The 21,138-nt window shown below is 39.2% G+C and overlaps 1 protein-coding gene across 1 annotated transcript in view; it reads left to right on the top strand.

The window, feature by feature from the left end:
* Nucleotides 1–21,138, top strand: part of LOC114448150 (CUB and sushi domain-containing protein 3-like) — a 184,495-nt gene that overhangs the window by 96,641 nt on the left and 66,716 nt on the right. The window contains exons 33-39 of the mRNA XM_028424904.1: nucleotides 8,127–8,240; nucleotides 9,238–9,333; nucleotides 9,688–9,891; nucleotides 14,895–15,019; nucleotides 15,152–15,248; nucleotides 16,083–16,187; nucleotides 20,376–20,494. Coding sequence (XP_028280705.1) covers nucleotides 8,127–8,240; nucleotides 9,238–9,333; nucleotides 9,688–9,891; nucleotides 14,895–15,019; nucleotides 15,152–15,248; nucleotides 16,083–16,187; nucleotides 20,376–20,494 — 860 coding nt within the window. The remainder of the gene's footprint in view (nucleotides 1–8,126; nucleotides 8,241–9,237; nucleotides 9,334–9,687; nucleotides 9,892–14,894; nucleotides 15,020–15,151; nucleotides 15,249–16,082; nucleotides 16,188–20,375; nucleotides 20,495–21,138) is intronic.

Here is a 21,138-nt window from a genome sequence, read left to right as displayed (position 1 = left end):
TTTTAATTATGGCTTACTTTGGAAAAGAAGGTTCAATTTATTTCCATTGTAGACTTCCACTGGAAGGATTCCCATAATTAGATACTGGTGAATTTAATTTAATAGACACAACATTCATTCACCTCAGTTTATCTGCCTGCGGCTTTTTATAGCTCCAGTGTATGCGTCTGTATAATGCTAACAACAACATATGCATAATGGTTGCCACAGAAAGTGTCAGGAGGCGATACAGGAGCACTGACAGATTGTTGTAATAAATCTGGGCTGTAACAAGATGGACAGCGGGAGACTGTGGAGACTGCAAAGAGGCAAAGAGGTAAAAGGAGTAAGTCTTAACTAGAAGATGGAGGCATATAGATCTTGGTTGAATGTGGTGAATGTCTCAGAGTAAGTTGGAAAGTGTGAGATAATGAGTGAGAGAGTTATAATGAATGAGACAGGGAATGAGAAGAAAGGGGAGAGTGGAGCAGTGCTGCTGTAAGAGATCATAAAAATGTTGACCCTGGGGTTTGACTGTTGACTCATCAGTGATGTTTGCTGAAGAGTAAGATTATGCCTGGAGCCACCCTAACACAAGACTAGCTACATCCCACACAAAAACCATTACCTTGTCTGCCTGCATCAGCTTACACCATATACAGCTCCCTCTGTGCGACTAACCTAACATGAACTGTGAACTGCTACGTGGTGTCACACAGCTATGATTTGAAAGATGCATTCTCCACAGGTACATGCGTTTGTGGGTGTGTTATTAGAGAGTGTGCCTTTTGTCAGATTTAAGTGCCAAACACTCTCTTGAATGACTGGATCTGACAACCTGTGGTTTTTGGGGTGATGAGATGGACTGCTTTTTGTGTCAGAAACTCACTTGAAGAGTACTGCTCTTTCAAAAGTCAGCTATTAACAATGATAGTAATGACTCTGGAAAAAGAAGCACAACTAAAGCAGGAAGTAAAAGAGGTCTGTGAAATGCTGGTAGTCTTCTACCTCTCTCTGCTTGTTTGACCGATACTAACAGCTTTCAATCTATAGCAGGGAAGCTGAAGCAGAAGCTAGTGCCAACATGCATCCGCATACTCCCTGCCAAAAGGGCTGATGCAATTTCTGTGATAATGGGTCATTAAAAATATATGTGTCTGAGCTGTCATATAATCCCTTTGGTTTCTGTAAATGAGGCTTGTGTATGCTGTCACTGCCCAGGATCTCAGAAGGCCTGCGCTGCCACAAAGCAAAGACGACAGGTAGCTCGTGCATAATTCATAGCCAGACGGATAAACATATGCTTCCATTTTTCTTACCTTTCACAGCTTCCCGCGTTGTGAGTGTCTTTAACACCTTATCCAGTCTTTTGTGCACATTTTGCCTTAAGGCAACATGTAGCTAATCCAGTAGGCTTTGGGCAAAAGATGCATTACATTCTAGTTACATCAGTGGTGTTCTGAGTGGATGCGTTCCACAGTTGACCAAGAGTAGTCGACCTGAATAGCTGTGTACCACACACCTGAAGAAGAAAAAAACTGATTTGATTGATATACAGAACCTGCAAGTTCTAAAAATATGTATGGCTTTTTATGAGTTAATTTGAGTCAATAAGTTGCAAATGTTTTGGTGGGTAGATAATTACTGCTGTAAATAGTTTAGGGGGAAGAAAGAGCTGGAAGCTAGATACTCACAAAAGCCACATGCTGTGATTTATAGCTGGATGTGGGAAATAAACAAGACGAGATTACAGCAAGAAGAAATTGCTCAATAAAATGGATATGTAGATGATTAAGATGCTTCCCTCTCTTCTTGCCTTACTCAGTTTAGTTGGCAAAATGACGAGGAGGCACAAAAGTGGGATAGAAGTTGGTTTTTGAGTTTGGCTTTACTTCCACTTCACTGTCTCTAAGACCTTCCAGACAGAGGCAAGGACAGAGGGAGATAGAGACCCTGCTGAGGTAGTCAAGGTTCAGTGATTAACTTCAATGTGATACCTCTGAACCAGAGCCTGTTATCTGACTTTTATACTCAATTTAGATAAATACTCCACCAAAACTGTTTTATCACCGCTGAGAATTGTTGAAACAGGATATGATTGAAATGCTATCACCTAATGTAACCTCGAATATTTCACTATAAATCCAGTTTTTCCGGCAAGACCGTGTCCACGACCAAGTAATACTTCTCTGAAAATTGTCCCATAAAGATGTTGTCAGATTAGAGGTTGTGTTTAGGCAAAGTTTTGTAGCTGTTGGGAAACAATCCTGTTGGGATTGTTTAGATACAAAATGTGCAGGACAGACATATCTGTGTAACTCACAGCAGTAGCTTCAGTAAAAAACAAAGTTCCCACCAGTGTTTGATGTTTTGTTAATATGAATGAGGATGTTTTTTTTACTTTGACAAACTAGTAGTTAAAGTGAATGACTCTTCTGTATGGTAAATGGACTCTGACTATTCTGTTTTTGCTTATTGTGTTAATGGGATTTAAATACTGGTACATAATAATATAATAATTGTACATAATATATAACTGGAAGTCATCTGTCACAGATGAGTGGTTAGAACGTTGGATGAGTAATAACTAACATATGCACTAAAGCAGATATACTGTAAATGTAGCAGATTTGTGGTTGAAGCTTTGAAAACAGGAATTTAGCATTCTCTGTCCAATATCTTTGCAATAATGGTTTTAACATGCAGAACTTACTAGATGGCTTTTTTTACACAATGTGCGCTTTAGTGTGTGTAGTATTAGTGCTATTGGCATAAACAGAGCGAGCCCCGTAAAGTAATACCATTGTAGAATAATAACACAACAACAAGTAAATTGGTTTGTTCAGGTTAAATGGCGAGAAGGCAATTTCTACCACAGACAAACTTTACCAATTTAAAAGGAACTTGAACAGTTATGTCCCTAATATGTTGCTGCTTAGAAAGCCATGTATCTCTAAATGCAGGTAAGCAGTTAAATGTACTGACATTTCTGGACTAAGAGAAACTGCAGCACTTCCTCAATATTGAAGTTTTTTTTTTTCATTGTTGCCTTCTGGATTTTTCTTATTATTTTTACCTGGCTGGAGTTCATGGGTTTTATGATAACAACACTACAAGAAACACAAACGTTCCAGTAGGTCCATGCTCATTTATTTTCTAGGCAAAAGATCAAATAGCAATGGAAAGAAAGTAAAAGACCTTTCTAACATTGACATTTCTCTTCCTTGCTGTATTGTAATGATCCTATCTGCAGCCTGGTTTGACAGGGAGCAGACCCTAAAAGCAAAGAGGATGAAGAAATCAGATGATAAGCAGCCAAAGTTTATAATGGAGGGGCGGTAGCATTCAGCCAATCAGATAGTATGTCCTCCAGCTTTTTCTTGTCTTGATAGGAGAGTTGTTCTTACCGTTTTTTTTTTTTGGTTGTTTTTTTTTTCTTACGCACGTCATGAAATCAAGTTGAATTACAAGTCTTGGACTTAACACTTTCATCAAATTTTGATTATGTGTTGATATAAATCTTATCATCTCAACATGAAAATTGCAATCAAAATATGTTTCCTATCCTTCCTACTATAACATTTTAACAGCATGTCATATATCATATATCATATGTCATATATTAGTACAGAGGTGACCATACAAGTGTGATAAATAACCCTTGTGCCCTCCCCCGTTTTACTACCCTTTCGATACCTTCCGGGCCAAAAATGTTCATGCCCTAAAAACTGCTATAAAATTATCATACATCAATATTTTTTCTGCATTTTAAAAAAATAAATAAATAAATCACTTAAACAACTTCAGCCTTGCACAAAACATTAAATCATATTCAGGATTTTAAAGAAAAATTGACTTGAAAGAAGAAATCCTGCAACAATCCATGCCACAAGCTGTAACTGCAAAAAGAAAAAAAGGAAAAATGCACGAGGATGGCACATCAGATAACAATGGGGCATAGAAACATTATTACAGCTATCAAAGGTAGCTGAATCAACAGTGCATTTCTGCTGCAGATGATGGGTTTGTTGACGTAAGCTGCGGCACGGGTATTTTCTTGGCACACATTTGTTCCCCTTAATATCATCTTAGCACCATTCAGACAGCACAAACATACTTAGACATTGTTACTGACCAGGTGCAACGATTCATCGTCACAGTCTGCACTTCTTCAAATGGATACTTCCAGCAGGATAACAAGCCATGTCACAAAGCTCTCATCAGCCCAAAATGGTTCCAGGAGCATGACAGTGATTTTAATTTACTTCACTTTCCTGCACTTTCTTCAGATCCCAGCCCAATAGAACACTTTTGAGATGTGCTGGCAAGAGTTTTTCACAGCGTGAGCATGCTGGAAAATATCCGCAGGAACTGTGTGTGGGAAACATCACTTTGTTGAATCCACGCTTCAGCAGATTTAGGCTGTTTTAAAGCAATGAAAAAAGTGTATATTTTCCTACAATTTCTGTTAGTGACATGATATACAATTCAGTAAAATTAATGATACAATTTGAACTTCATTGTTAAAATAATTCATCATTAATTTAAACACCCCCTTCCTGTCCTGACAGAATCCTCCAAGGATATTAGATATCTTCACAACCTCTTGTTACATTTTTCAAAATAACTGCCTTCAAACAGGAAGCAATTAGATTTCCATCAACTCAGAAAGAATTGGCCTGTGGATAATTGTAGATATCTTGCATCATCAATGCCCAGGAGGCATAGTGGTATGAGATACAGGAATTCCCTACTATAACTGCAGGGAGGTGTGTTCTGAAAGTGGTCTAATAGATTTGGTAGAATTCAAGGTGAAGATGCAGACATAAAAATGCTGTCCATTGTCCGAGTGCATTGTGTTAGACTACCACAATTAGGCCCAGAGGACAACAGATTCATCATAGTCCTGCATAAATTAGGTAACAAGTTTCCAATGATTTATTGACTTAATATCTGGACGTGATTACAGCAAAGGAGCAGATTGAAGTCACGCATGGCTGGCTTTGGATTAGAGGCAGAAATGAGCGACACTGTGCTTGTGAGAGTGTGTATGCTTGTGCTCATGTTTGAGTTTGTGTCAGTGTGTGTTCACAAAGCAGGGGAGTGGAGCCTGTTCAACACAGCGCTGTGTTGGTATGCTAATACCCCAGCAGTGAGCTGTCCCAGAGGGTAAAATCATCTCTTATTCAGACTCTGGTTTAGCCATAGGCTTTTTCACTACTCCACAGATAAAGGAACAGGCCTGCCTGTGCTGCTCTGTGAGAGTACACCTTTCTGTGTTCATTCATATGTGTGCACTCATTTGCATGTTTGTGTTTTTGCTTTGTCAGAGTTTTTTGGCTGTGTATTTTATTTTAAAAACATAGAAATTGTTGCACCTACCCCAGTGTTTTCTTCTTCCTGCTTGTTCCATGACTTCAGTCAGTCAGTCCAAACCACCGTCTCCTGGGACAAAGGATGCAGCATTGCCTCCAGTGGCTTTTCTAGGTTGTTTTGTCTCAGGTTTTATTTCTTTTTCTCTCTGTGTCTGTCTTAGTTCCGTGGCATTTATAATGGCTTCACAGTGGTATACTGTGAGGCTACATGCCAGAGATCTGTACAGCTACAAAGTAAAGATGACAGGAAACTGCTCCATAATTCATAGCCAGAAGGACAAACATATGCTGCCATTTTTTTACTTTTAGCAATTACCTCTGTGTTAACTGTGTGGTTATTTTACACCATTTTAGGAAGGTTTTGTATGTGTTATGCTTCAAGGTATGTGGATGTGGCGCTGTTTCTTGGCAGAAACACGCCATTTTTCTTTTTATGTTTTGGCCATTTGAAGTTTGCTCTCGCACTGTTGTCTAATTACGATTAGACAACACACAATACTCAGTGCTCCTTAAAAAAAAACCAGATTTAATCATTGTTATAATACCTGAACTCAGTTTTGCATCCAAATGACACACATAATTTCTTCTATATGGCACATACTGCATGTAAGGTGCTACTGGATGATGTTTTTCACCCTAATATGATGAACCTTCAGCACTAGTAAGAACAATAATGCACTGCTTTAATCGCCCAGCAGCATTTTGGCTGTTGTTGCAGGATTTGTGGCAGCCTTTTGCTGCTGTTTTGTAACACTGTGAAGACCTTAATTAGCACAGCCCCAAGCTTATTGCGATAATGCAGTGAAAGTGAGTAAAGAATATGTAACATTCGCATGGGGCTTTGTCACCAGAGGCTGAGACTGAGGTTGTAATCTGACTGTTGGTAATCCACACGCATACAGTACCTTTATGTGCACAGACATGCACAACTGCACAGGCACAAACACACGCAGTATCAGAGAAGTCGTGATCCAGTCGGTCATGTCTATTCATTTGGTTAGAGATCAGATTATTTTCAAGGGCATGTACACATTGATATAATCAGGAATGCTTAATTGGAAATATTTATGCAGGGCATTATTTAAATAATTCTCTGTTCATTATCATAAGTTCTCCCTCACTGCTTTTACTAAGGATAAGATTTAATTGTTACTTTTGTGATAAACAGTACATTTCTCACGTGACCGTTCATTAAGTAAAGGCTTAGTAAAGGTTTAATTAAATTTAAGGTCACAGGCTAAAACTTTGTCTATATGTCTTTTCATTGCAGTTCAGGTGTGACACTCAGGTTACTTTTTGAGTAGCTTACACAGGCTTCTGTGTTCATTTATTTATTGCAGTTATTCGAATTATCTGAGTCTTTAAAGGTTTGTTGAACACAGAGTGAGCAAGAGAGCATCTCAAGTTTTCATTGAAATGTATTCAATGTACAATTTATTTAAGAGAAAAAATACAAATTTCTTTTTTTGTCTTTTTCTTATTTAAGAGAAAGACAAAAAAATGTTTTTATGAAGCCATTTGCATGTTTCTATACACACAAGAGCATTGTCTCATAGGCAGGTGGTCACAGTGACTATCATTTAAATGATAAGGGCACTGATTATTATCTAAATGACAGGCTGTGTTTTGTCCTTGTTGAATGAGTGACCAACAGAAGTTTCTCAGAGTAAAGGTGCACTTCAAATGTCACTGTGGAGGCAAGGTAGCAAATTAGCTCGTCTGCTGTGTGATCCCTGCTCTTCAATTCCACTGCTAAAAAGAAAAAAAAACACAGTGTGTCCGTGGCTCTTAAGCTACAGTGCAAGTTTGTTTACACTTCCTCTTGTTCTCCTGCTGGCGCCTGAGCTCAACCTGTCAGCTGCTGTCAATCTACTGCCCTGACCCGCACGATGCTCCAGCAACTGAGAGAAGTAGCAGCACATATATACTGATATTTACAAAACCCTTTTTTAAACCTTTGAAATCATTATGAAGTATTAAATAAATACTTATTTTAGTGCTTACTTTAGTGTGTTAAGGTTATGTTAAATGTCAAGGCACACTAGAAAAGATTCAAAGGAATACCTAATTAATGCTTGTTTAGAAAATGTCACAGAAAACTTTATAGAAGAGAGGAAATCTGACTTTGTTTTGAATGTTGACACACAAAAATCTGCTTTCCAGGTAGACTATTGTACTAAAAGTCACATTTTTTTATTACTGTGCCCATTAAGTCAATAAATGTACCTTTTTTTAATTTCTTGACAAGCACACAAACTCCTTTGGATCAATGGTGGGTCTTTTTGAAGAATATGACTGATTTCCTGCTAGATATGCCACAGTGGAGCAGTGGCCATGGCTGATGGGCTTAACAACAGCTTAACAAAGCTTTACATAGCATAAGATGGAATTAACCATCTCTGCGTTGTTCAGTATTTACATTGAAAGTAAGTGTCTGGATAAAGTGTGTTTAGGTGAAGCCCAGTTTACATTTGATGTCCATCTAGGGAGAGATACCTGCAAATTAAATTGCATAATTTTCAAGGAATTGTAATCAAAACAACCTGGGTGTAATGGGTTCATGGGGTTAGCGTTTTTATTGCAGCATGTTGCGTCTTTATAGATAAAAAGATGTAACAGCTTATTTAATGATGTCCTTCCAGTGACAATAAACCCCCGGTGAAAGAACAGAATGTTGGCAAAGACTGATTGGCACAAATTCCCCATTATATTTTAAATTAACTATTTTCCTTTTTCTCTCTCTCTCTCTCTGTCCCTTCCCTCTCTTTGCAGTGCTGTTTGGCCAGTTTGTGGTTTTCCAGACTTTGACCAGTGATGTGGTCGAGATCTACGATGGATCCACAACAGATTCCCCCCTTCTCTCATCAATATATGGATCCCATTCAGGTAGAAGCTTAACTCTGTGATGCTGCAGTATAGTTTACTACAACTGCACACTTAATATAATAAAGATCTTTACCCCCTCATCTTTCTGTTATTATATTATGTAATATATTATTGTTGCAAGTGGATAAACCCCCGAGATCCCAATTAAAGTAACAAAACCAAACCAGCTCTTGTAAATAGTGCTCTGCTTGATTAGTCTGTGACACAATATAATATTAATTACAACACAGGACTAAAACAGTTTTAATGAAATAATTTAAAGGCACACAACAATATCAATTGCCTTCTTCCAGGCATTATTTCTGTTCAAAGGGAAGAATATTTTCTTGGGAGGACAGTTTTGTTTTCCTACTCGAAACCTTCAGCAGCTTGGGAATACTTTTTCCTTGTTTTTAGAGAATACATAATAGAAGAGTGTGCATGTGTACATCTTTGAAAATGTCCCATGTTGGCCATTTTGTGTCATCTTTGTCTGTGCTCAGAGGATTGTGGGTGTTTTAACAAGGCTAAAGATACTCACAAGCATACTTGAAAATTGTCTCAGCCCTTGATAGGCTTTGAATGTTCCCTGGACATTTACATAGTCCTTTAACATAGGAAGCTATTGCATGTGAACATATGAACCAGAATCTTACCTTGAAAAAACATCTTATTTATACGTAGTCCCTCCATCCAGTTCTCTTGAACACAATGCCATTAGGTCTTGATAGAATCCTTGTCAACATGATCAGTATCTCAGGAATACCTTGACTGAATTGAATGTTGAAGGAATCATGACACAATTTCTCAGATATCCCAATGTTGCAATGCAGTTGGATAGTAGATTGTGTCGATACATAAACACTATCAATTACTTACCTCTTCCTTGCATATATTGGTTGATTCTGGATGGTTCTGAAATTGCAATTTAACGTCTTGGCTGAGGAAACAAATCTGGTTCTTTTAAACCGCAACATCTAAAAACAGTTATTTATTTTTTATTCATTCTTTAATTTAGGCGAGACACTTCCATTGACTTCAGGAAACAAGATGACACTCAAGTTTACCACAAATGGAACAGAAACTGCCAAAGGATTTCATTTTGTTTACCAAGGTAAGCTCCTGACATCTTTGTAGAATTTTTGTAAAATCTTATTTCTTTTGAAAATAAGAAAAAGACAGTGGATAATTTTGTATTCTTCATATAAGGAGTTCTTCAGCAGAATGCCACTAGATGTGGCTGGGCACTATAGGGCAGAGCAGAATGATGTAGTGTCAAACAGCCTTTCCTGGCAAACCAGACAAGAGTGACTAATGATGTGCAAGGAGATTCACATGGGCTTTACTATTTCATTCTGCCTGCCTTGTCTTGCCATCTCCCCTTCTCTCTGTTGTGTGTCTGTCTAATGCACCCACCACTCTTTGTCTTTCTTCCACTCATGCTCGCCTCCTCCCCTTTTATCCCTAGCTGTCCCCCGGACAAGCGCCACTCAGTGTAGCTCAGTCCCTGAGCCCCGGTTTGGAAAGCGGATAGGGAATGACTTTGGCATCGGTATGGTGGTACTGTTTGAATGCAATCCAGGCTACAGGCTGCATGGCTCCAGAGCCATCAGGTGCGAGGCCGTGCCCAATGCCCTGGCCCAGTGGAACGGCACTGTGCCCACATGTGTTGGTAAGCATCCTTATCCTCCAACTCTCGCTGCGTTCCCTGCATGTGCTCTCACACACGCGCACACACACATACACAAACCAATCCAAAAAGATGGAGCAGGTGCAGAAAAACAGTTGGTGTCTGTTTTTCCTAGTCATTACTTTTCCTAATGTCTGTCACCCTTTACAAAGCAGCTGTCTATCTCTGGTCTTGGTAGATCAGTCAAGAAGAGGCAAGAGTAAACAGAGCAACAAAGTGCCACATAAATTTGCTAGAGCTAGTCAGGGAAGTGGAGTTCTTTCACCTTTCCAGACAAAAATAAACACCTCTACTTTAAGTATATTTTGAATTCAGTAAAACAGTGTTTGTGTATCATAGACCAAACAATATATGTATATTGTGAAGAGTGAGTGTCACACTAAACAAGACTAAAGCAGCTGTAATTGATAGGTTATAATAATTTTAGTGCGTGGGTTCACTGTCACAGCTCTGTAGTGTTTTAGGCTGTTGCACAAATGGGTAGAATTACTGTACATCCAGTCAGACCAACAAAACATTTGATGTGGCCATCTTGGTTGTTTACAAAACACCCTCAACTGTGCTGCTTTCTACAGTCATCATATCAAACCTGTCCCACATCAGATAAACAGATGTTATTGCCTGACATAGGTGAGCCTGGGTGGAAATCTGTTTAAAGAGAGGGGGGTCCTGATTCTGCCAGAGCAAATGAAATGAGCTCTCAGATCCATCCAGTTCCCTGACTGCCAGTTCCTCTATCCATTTTGTCATATCTGTGAATGAGTTGTGAGCAATCTCAGCAATTTCTGTCACTATAATGGATGTAAAATAAGGTTATGGCTTGACATAAGGCCTTTATAGCAATAAATGTGGCTGGGTTGTTGGTTTTAATGCCACAGGGAAAAAAGTATTCAGATCTGAGCAGTTCCACCTGACACAGAGACAAGAGCAGAGCTTCTGCTACTGCTTAAACCTTAGCATAACATCTGGTTTCGGCTGGATGAAGACGGCAACTCTTGTGTCACATGAAATATTTAAAATTCAGAACTGCTGGTTAACACGAACACGAATTTACATTTATGACATGGACAGAAATCCAAATCTACCACAGGGACCAGCATTTCCTTTACATGGTCATTTGGCCAACCTACATAGAACCCTATAAGTGTAAATATACACACATCTCATACATATGCACTGATTACCATTCCCTGTTTGTGCACAGTGTAACATGCAGAAGGACCTGCACTCAGGCTCCCAGAGACACCCACATGTCTAACTTGGGAAGATACAAAACTGCAGATGAATCAAGGTTAAATCTATTGAAGTCAGGCTGTGTGCCAGCCAGAAAATAGTCCCAGCCAGTGAGTAAAGCAGATTTCAATCCAGGGTTCATCCAAGTTTGCCGCCAAGTGTTAAGGGAACAGCAGTGGCACGTGCGGTTCCATTTTAAACACAGTGATTTTTATCTAGAGATTGAATCTGGCCTCAGCATCTCCCCCAGCGGCAGTGTACTCGTCCAGAATAATGGATATAGTTTCATGGAAGCTTCAACAAAAACACTATGCTCAATTACTCAAGCCCTCTTTATGGGATATGATGGCATCACACCGTTCTCCTGTGAGGTACCTGTGTATCAGAAGATATATTTCTTATTCTTTCTGCTTGTCAGCTTTGATTGACCGGCACCGTCATGCAACACTTGTTCTGCTTTCACAAATACAAAGCAGCTGAATTAGGGTTTTGCTGGTAAGTCTGTACAACGTTTTGTCGTGATTTAATTAGCCTCGCCTTGATGGATGCATAATGTTTGGCTAGAATTTTATGGAAAACAGTTGTTTTTACAGAGAAGGTTTGACTTAAAGTACTTTGGAGTGAGCTTTTAAAAAGTAATGCAATTTTCAGGGTCACATTTTTCTGCTGGTTTATTCTAAACACAACTTAGAGAGACACAACTGTAGCTCAGGCAAAATCACTTCTGATTGTAGAAGACTTTTGCTGTATTATAAGCTCACAGTTTGCCATGACTCATTCTCAGTATGTCCACACCATTGAATTTACTGTTGGCTTAAACACTTTCTCAAAGGTGTCAACAAGTAAACAGCGTCGCACTGAGCTTGTTTTTAAACTGTGGGTTTCTGTTTTGAAATAGCCTCCCAAGACCAATTAAAGTGTCTCAGTCTGGGGATGTGTGGTAAAGCCAGGCTAGAGTGCGTCTCTGGAGCAAGATGAGCGGCTCTCGAGGTCGTTCTACTTTTGGTAGTTTGCTAAAGTTTCTGCAATGAAAGTGGAAATTACTGCCAGTTTGCCTAATAAGGTCTCAACATGACTAATATTTTACCACAGTTTTTTTTATATAAAAAAGGAAATGCAGTACAACAAATACTTTTGTTTAAGGAAATGGTAAAATAGAAAACATAAATAGGACCTCATTAGCAGCCATACATTACAGCAAACAAACAATTCACAATTAAATGAAGACAAAAATTCGAAAGATAAAGATCAGCTCTTTTATATTGAACAATAAACCACAGAGTTCCCACATGTTTTATAAACAAGAAAAAACCTTTTTGATATCTTTTAAGTGACTTTACATTTAATCTAAACTTCTCTGTATCAAGGTCCATCATGACTTCCTTGATTTGTTGTATACAGTGAAAGAGAGAGCACCTTTACATCTAGTTATAAAGATTTGCAAAATCTCACTTTGAATAAACATTTTTGCCTGCTGTATAATTCAAGATAACTTCAACTCACTGGATTATATTTGTAATTTGATTATGTCAAGAAGACATAATTTTCTAAAGTTTAGTTAAAGTTTAGTTCTCTAGTTTCTAAGTTTTATATTCTAAAAACAACCAAAAATATTTTAAATTATTTATTAAATACTTTATAAATACATGATAAATAGTTGAAATGTTGCATTAGGTTAGTGTGTGTGAGGCGTTGCACACATCATGTGCAGATTTTTGACACCTTGACTAAATGATTTCATTAAAAGACCCTGTGAATTCGTGGCATATCAGATCACATAATGTGTGTTGGGTCCCCACGCTCGTCAGTGTGTAGTAAATCTGACATACCACAGATTGAGATGGGTGACGAGCATTAATGCCTTTATGGCTGCCGGGACTCCTAATCTTGCTTGACCAGCTACATTAACTTGACAGCTCAGTGGGCTCAAAGGAGATGTGAAATTCTACTAAAATACTGCATCTGCCGCACCTACCAGCAAATTTAAATTATAGAAAAATTGGAAGAAACTGCTTCGGATTTTATACTGCATTGAAAGTTAGAAGTTATTTTTATATACTGTGTAGTTATGTGATTTGGAGAGTGAGCTTAAAAAATGACACAAATCAAGGTGACTGGCAATCACTGTCCTCTTTAGTGTACATTATTCCACTTCATACTATCAGGGACTCAAAGACTTGAGTGTTGTCCAGAGGATGCAACATTCTGAATTCAATAGGCAGTGACCTTCATCTTTTATTTGCCGAGCAGAATGCAAAACAATTACGCAAGTGTGTATCCTTCAGTTGTGATATTAGAGTTCATCGATTTCAGCACAGGAAGCTCCGCTTATGACATGCGTCAGTGGAAGAAGTTATTACGGTGTCTCAGTGATCATATGAGAGTGTGATTGCTCCACTGTGTGATTGCTGTGAGAAGTACAGAAGTCATTTTCTTTGATGTGTCACTCAGAATGAAAAGAACAAAGTATTCACTTTGGCACCCTTCTCCAAGTGTCTGTAGGAAAGTAGAGATATCCTGTAAAATATTGATGAGTTTGACATGTGACAAGTAGATTCAAAAGTATGACATTTTTTTTCTTACCAATAAATACATGTTATTTTCCCCTCTATTGTTTACCAAGTTACCAAGTTTCTTCTTCTCTTTCACATGGAATTCTCCAGCGGCATCGAAAACAGTGATTATCATTGACTCATACAGAGTAAATCCTTGTCCTTGGCAAATCGCATCTGGTTCTATGCTGTCTGAACACTTTGTTTTGTCCATGATAGCCATGCTTATGGGCTCATACTACATCACTGTGCTACATGCCACTTTACCTTTAACATTAGAGGACTGATTTGATTTGATTTATTTGGATGTAATTGAAGGAGGATGAGTTCTCTTACTTGCAGATATGTTTAAAAAAAGAAATCCAACGAACATGTAACTCTGTGTGGGAAAGAATGGAGATAATGGATTTAGATACACTTTTATACTGCTTTTTTGTACTATACGATATCTGTGATTATCATATGTGGCTCTGCTCAGTATATGTCTGGTAGATGTATTCCAGCTGGTAACAGCAGAACAATGTGTCTCCACGGAGCAAAGTGACAGAGCAAACACACATTAGACTTCTCTCTCGTGATCATGTGCCAGCAGAACTCGTAACGGAAAGGAAATGCATTCTTCTCTGGAAAGCCTGGTTAGCACAGTCCTCAATGAACAAAACTTGGACTCAGAAACTGCACAGAATGCAGCTGGCTGGATGCCAGGCACCAGGACCTGTCTGAAAAACAATGAAGAAATTCTAGCAGCCTATTATTTTCTTTTGGTTTTTACCCATCTTCAAATGATATCACGGTGCTGGATGTCAGCACAACCTGGTCAGTGACTTCAGTTCAGCATTCATATAAGAGCTTGGTGGATTGATAAATATGTTATTTGGCAGAAAAAGATGCACCAAGCACAATACAAATTACACATACACTTGTACAGATAAAGTGCCTCAATTGAATGCCATAAAATAAAGTTCTTATTAGGCAAGTTGTATCTCTAAAATCTACTACAATCAATAGGACTCAATCACACAAAGTGGTTTTGCAGTTGCTTATTTTAAATCTATTTTAAAGTGGACACTACGAGTAGGAGGAAAAATGCCTGATCTGTCCTCTCTCAAACTCTTGACCACTCCTGGCTTTGCTGGTTTGTTTCTGTTAACTTGAACTTTGTCAAAATTGACTCTTTTTCTGCTTCTGTCCTCTGCCCAGTTCCCTGTGGTGGAGTGTTAACTGACCGCAGAGGCACTATCCTCTCCCCTGGATACCCAGAACCATATGCCAACTATCTGAACTGTGCCTGGAAAATCTCTGTTCCCGAGGGAGCCGGCATCCAAGTGAGGAGACCCAGATGCAGATCTTAGCATGTTTGATGAAAGACTAATAGTTTTTTTTTTTAACCCTAATATTAAATGTCCATTTCTTTTCTAGATTTCCTGCCTCTATGTTAAGGTGTATTTCTCTTTCAGATTCAAGTTGTAACCTTTGCCACCGAACACAACTGGGACTCGTTGGATTTTTTTGACGGGGTTGACGCCAATGCTCCAAGGCTTGGTAGCTACTCAGGTAAATCTAATACAACTGAATTTTAGATGTCAGCACACTCTTGAATTTCAATCAGACATGACTGGGCCTCAGCAGCAGGCAGATGTGGTGATGGAGCTGATGGCATTTGGCATGTCCTTTCAGAACGCTATCTAAAAACCAGTTAAAGAGGGGGGAAAAGTATCCCTTTTGCTTCAAACAGTGTTCCTGTCTCTGCAGCTGAGATCTTTATAATGCAACTTTCAGTCTGGAATTTAACAAGTGTTGAGTGGCCTGAGGGCTCGTATTAATGAAAATGGAACGCTGGCCACCTGGCAACCTACGAAAAATGGGGCATCACATCATTTTAGATGCTAAATCCTAGGAAGAGGGGGACTTGTGTAATGTCTTCTACCTCCATATTAGCTCTCAGTTTTATGAGACTATAGGTGTCACATTGCTCAAGTGGTTGATATCTCCAAACTCTTTAAGTAGTGTGATAGCTCCACTGTGCAGCTCTCTGACTTTGCAGGACAGTGATGTGGTGTGAAAAGGTTGAGGCATGACTTTAAATGGCTAGAAATCACTTAAAGCAGGAGCTCAACTGATAAAGACCATTATGATCATATTTTAAAGTCTCCATGCAAATTGCCAAAGATATATGCCTGGAATGGAGAAAATGATTCCTGACCTTGGCGCTGCCACACATACAGAATATACTGCAGTGAAGTAGAATTATAGACCACTGGTGTTTAGGACATGAGTATGAAATGGATAGTGCTTTTATATATGAGTGTAACTATTTGTAAATATCTTCACCGGTTTCCAGAAAGGTTACTTGACACTCAACTGTCGTCTGTCTATTGAATACTGCAGGTACAACAATTCCCCAACTGCTGAACAGCACGTCCAACAACCTGTACCTGACCTTCCAGTCTGACATCAGTGTATCTGCCGCTGGCTTCCACTTGGAATACACAGGTATGAGGAGAGACGGCCTGTCTGCCTGCCTGTCACTTTGACTGTTGTCAGTTCACTTCTGTGTCCATCTGCCAGTGGCTTCCAGCTGCTGCACAGGGGTATAGGAAATACGAAGGACAGCTGGCCTGGATGGCACAGTTGGATGTAGTGAAGGAAGTGGAGTGTAGGAGTGGGCAAAGTGTTTCTTTCCCCCTCTATATCTGTCTTTGTATCTGCTTCTCTGGCGTTCCAGCTTGGTATCCCCTGGTGGTTTTGTTTTTGAAATTTACCCATTGCTTCAAGTTACTGGACCCATATCCTTTTTTTCATTTAAGGGCTGAATGTGCTCCATTTCTCAGTGGGCTCCTGTTTACTTAAGGGTATATTTGCTAAGAAGCATGCTAAACGTTTACTGTGCACCAGAAATTTAAGGATTGTAGTTGGCCCCAGTGGAGCGACAGATTTACTAAGTCTTTAATTTCAAAGATTGTGCAAATGAAAATACACACAATTTTTTTTTTTTTTTTTTTTATTACACATCCCTAATAATACAATCAGCTGTTGCAGCTTAGGGTTCACACTCTGTTCTTTGTCTCTCTTTCTGGTTTGGTTTTAAATAGGTATTTTCTGTCTCCTCCTCACATTTGTCTTTCTTCTGGTTTGTGGTTCTGCTTATTACTAAAATGTGTGACTGTGACTGTGGAATGCACATTTCCACTCATTGTCTGTGATGGACATTGATGACAGTGAAAAAGCAGTCACGGTGAAATTAAGATAGAAGATAAGAGTGCTGTAATGTTGGAAAATGAGAGGATGAGGATGGCACAAAGAAAGAAAAGGAGCTCTGCCAGCATGACCCAGCTTAGAACACAATAGTATTGCATGTTTTTATAAACTCAGTTCAAACTAACACTCAGTCTCCACAAATTTGTTACAAAACAGAAGAAGCATGAAAAACTGTTTAGCTGTCACTAAATCTGTCCTCGCTGTCAGTCGTGTCAGTCCGCAAGCGTCACACCACTGTTGAGAACGACTTCACAGTCATGTCTCTCACAGTCAGTGCTTCGTCTCTGTTGCTTGGAACTACTCTATAGTCATGTCTCTCAGTGGGCTCTTTCCTTTCTGCACTACACCCTCCTCACTACCCCACTACCTACTGCTGAGAATCACTTCAGTACCATGTCTCGCAGTCAGCTCTTTCCTCTATGTCTGTCTCACACTTTGCCACTTCTGCCCTTTTAAAGTGCATTCCCTGATGCTTTTGTAAACCATGCTTCAGTCAGTCTCGTCTCTACTTTTCCTGGTATTCATATTAGTTGGCTTGTCTGCCATAGGCTTCTACTGTCTGCATATTAGATAAACATTTAGAAACTACATAGCATTGATTGGGTTCTGATTTATTTTTGATAACATCTTTGTGTCTTCTGTTTTATTATTGTCATATTGTAGTTGCTGTGTGGTCATTAAACACACTCTAGATTTTAGCAACCAATTAATGTTCTGAAAGCTTAGTACAGTGGGAAGAAAACAGCAATAGGGATTGGCACAGACCCAGCTAGCCAACCATCTGTTTTAAAATGTTTCCTTTGGGTGATTGCTGCAGTCCATTGAGATCAGTCACAGAAATCCTATACACCAGCCGTCACTATAATACATCTTAAGAGGCAGGCGTTTTAACCCAATCTCCTAAGGCACACTGTAGGCTATAGTTGAAAATAAAATTGCCATTTTCTTACAGGCAATATAGCAATCTGCATCACATATACAGATCCACACTTCATTCAAACACTGCCCAGGTCTTTATTTTTTCTTGAGAACTACATGGAGCCTCAGTGACGATTACTTGAATCAGCTGCAGACATTGCCTCAAAGTCTTAAATAATCTTGACAAGTATTAATCATTAAAGAAATACAGAATAATATAATTAAGTTGTCCCTATACAGTAACTGAAGCTTGTGTAACATAGTTATAATTACATATGTCAAATGCTGATGCTTCCTGTTAATGGTGCAGATCATCTGGTTGTCAAAGTGATTGGAACTTTATTCATGAAAGTAGCCAGATGTTTGAAGATGAGAATCATTATGATGAGGATAACTGATGTTGCAACTCAGATTTTGTCAAGTAATATCTCACAGTTTGCTAGAGACAGCTGTGGCCTAGCTTAGCAAACCTTTTTGGCAGTTCAAATGTGGAACAGAAATTACAAAATACATGAGAGAACCTTGTAGCTGGTCTCTTAATGTGCTGCCACTGTCTCCCCGTTTTTCACACGCCCCCACTTAAAGTTTCAGTTGCTTGTACTGTAGAGAGTGTGTGCCTCAAAAGTACACCTGGCTGGTGGGCACACTTGGATTGTAACTGATGAATTTCTAATAGTCATCAAGGCTTCCTGTTTAAATATCAAACATGTTTGATAAGGGCAGGATGCCTTCCAGACACGGTTGCACGTCCGGGAACAGGTGTCGACCTTCTCACAGCAGGATGGACAACAGTCCCTGCCAAAATGCACTTTTAGACATTTTTACTGAAAACCATGTAGTGCACAACAGGAACCAGTGCCATATGTTAGCAGGTGCCAAATCTTAACCTGACCCTGAGTGCAGGGTCTGTTGCTTAAGATCTTGTACGCTGCCTCTTGATCTGTCCTTCTTCTGGTTTTGTGATGAACTTACATGCTTGGAAAAAAATGCATTTGTCATACTAAGTAAATGAAAATGCCCTGCTTTATGTTGCAGCTTGCTAATTTCAGAGAACGCTGCAAGAGGAAGGCTGATTGTTCCCTACAGTTAGGACACATGATAATTTCATGAATCTGTTTAATTTATAGCTCCGTTGTGCTTTGAAGTCAGACTTACCTTCTGGCAGCCTTACACTGCAGCACTACTTTCATGAATTGCGTCATCAAATCTCCTTGAAATCAATTAAAAAATTTCAAAGTCGAGGAATTTGTCAAAGTAATACTTATTTAAACCCACATATGACAAAACTTCAAAGAATCCTCCCACTCCCCGTGTACAGTAGCTCTTTAGTTGAATTGTTGCATCTGTGGCTGCTCTCACTCTGTTGCTTGTTGCTGTGTGCCTCTTGGGTTACTGTCTCCACCCACTCAAATATTCTCTCTAACTATCACTAGATGCTGAGTGGAGTGACCACTCCTGCTATTCAGCACCATGAAGAGATGCCTATAAATTGTTCTGGATGTTTTGTGGCAACATTTGCTGCAGTGTTTACATTCATCCACCCACTTACCTGTTGAGACCTGAGTCTCTGAGTGTGAATGCTTGTACAGTTTTGTTTTGTTTTGTTTTGGTGTGTTTTAGAATTATCTGCACCTGCATATAAACAGTGGTGCTTCCTTTGTGTAGCTACATCCCTTTTACATTATTTCTCACCCTACAACCTTTGTGAATACTAATTATGCATCACATACATTACATTACATAGCATACTGTTTGTGGTTTTTAAACATTTTCTCAGCAGCATGTTTTAATGGAGTTTCATGAATCCAAACAGCATTTAATCAACCTTTTGACAGATGACATGTTGCAAAGCACAATATTTTTTTATTCACAATTATTTTTTTCAACATGTATCCTTCTCTGCCTGCAGTTTAGATCTAGTGTACATTTACTGTTGTCACCTCTAGGACAGATGAATTACGATGTGGTCCGATTTTTGGATGTAAAAGTGAATGTATCTTAAAATTAACTTAAAATGTCCTACATTAAAATGTAGCCTGAAGCTGCATCACAATTGCTTTTAAGCCATTAAAACACAACTTGGGACCTCTCACTACCTGGCAAGTGGAACTGTAATCATTTTGTTCCTTTGGAGCTCACTGCGTTTGTAAAGTAATACTTCAGGGATTGCTTTGTAATTTCACAGTGATTGCTTCAGATCACAGTCAGAAGGATTTTGTGATGACAGCCACGAGTAGAATAGCTTAACTGTGCCAGTTTCTAAACATTATGATGAGGAGAAAGGGGGGAAAAAACGTCTTACTCAATTAGAATACAATTACAAGCACATTAAAATGAGGGGCCGTGTAATAATATGAGTGTTTGATTTTTAATTTAATTATTCCCTTTTTCTCCATAGGTATAAGTTGATTAAATGTAAACGTTTCCACAGAAATGACAGTGAAAGCCATTTTATGCAGAAGAATGATTGCTGTCCACACTTGTGTGTTGTGACTGTGTCCTAAGCAATAGGTTTGGATTCGTGCCCAGAGCCGCTACCTCCCAGTAACGGCCAGAAAGTGGGGGATCGTTACACTGTGGGTGACATGGTTTCCTTCGAGTGTGATCAAGGCTTTTCATTGCAGGTAGGTGAAAGCTTATAATGCTTTATAAAGATCTCCAGCTCTCCTATGGTTATGATAAGTGGATCACATCGACCTGCCTGAAGTGACACTTTCAAGGGAATTCTGTGAAGGATGACTCTGTCAAGCCAGTGTTTCTTAATACTTATGGTGTATGTGTCAGAAGAGTGCAGGAAAGAAAGTGTGAATGCACAAGTGTTGTTAGATGTCTGTGTAGTTTTCTTGCATCTTTATTTGCAGTGGTGTGCGCGTGTGTGTGTGTACAGTATTTTGCTTGCATGTATCTCTGCTTAGATGTCAGTGTGTGTTTGTTACAAAGCAGCTTTAACTTCTTCCAATCCTCCCCTAGTAGATATGGTAGCTATGGCGTTTTGAGCTGTAGAACCTTCCAAGGCCACAGGCGATGGATTGTGTTAACAGTCGCCTCGCTAATCCCACACCGATTTTTCTTCCCGGCTCAGGCATTCACTTCTTTTTACATTCTCTCTGGACCAACCAGAAGCTTCTTACACACATCTTCAGGCTGAATGTCTGAACACCAGAAATAGACTTGAGGCCATTGTAGAGACAAAAAAACACAAGTATGGATAAGTCTTTGAGTTCAGGTGTGTGTGTTTGTGGTGCAGATGTGTATGCATGCTTATGAA

The sequence above is a fragment of the Parambassis ranga genome, chromosome 16 (assembly GCF_900634625.1).
Source record: "Parambassis ranga chromosome 16, fParRan2.1, whole genome shotgun sequence".
Classification (NCBI taxonomy): domain Eukaryota; kingdom Metazoa; phylum Chordata; class Actinopteri; family Ambassidae; genus Parambassis; species Parambassis ranga.
The sequence above is the reverse complement of the archived record's forward strand: the minus strand, read 5'-3'. Positions and strand labels throughout refer to the sequence as shown.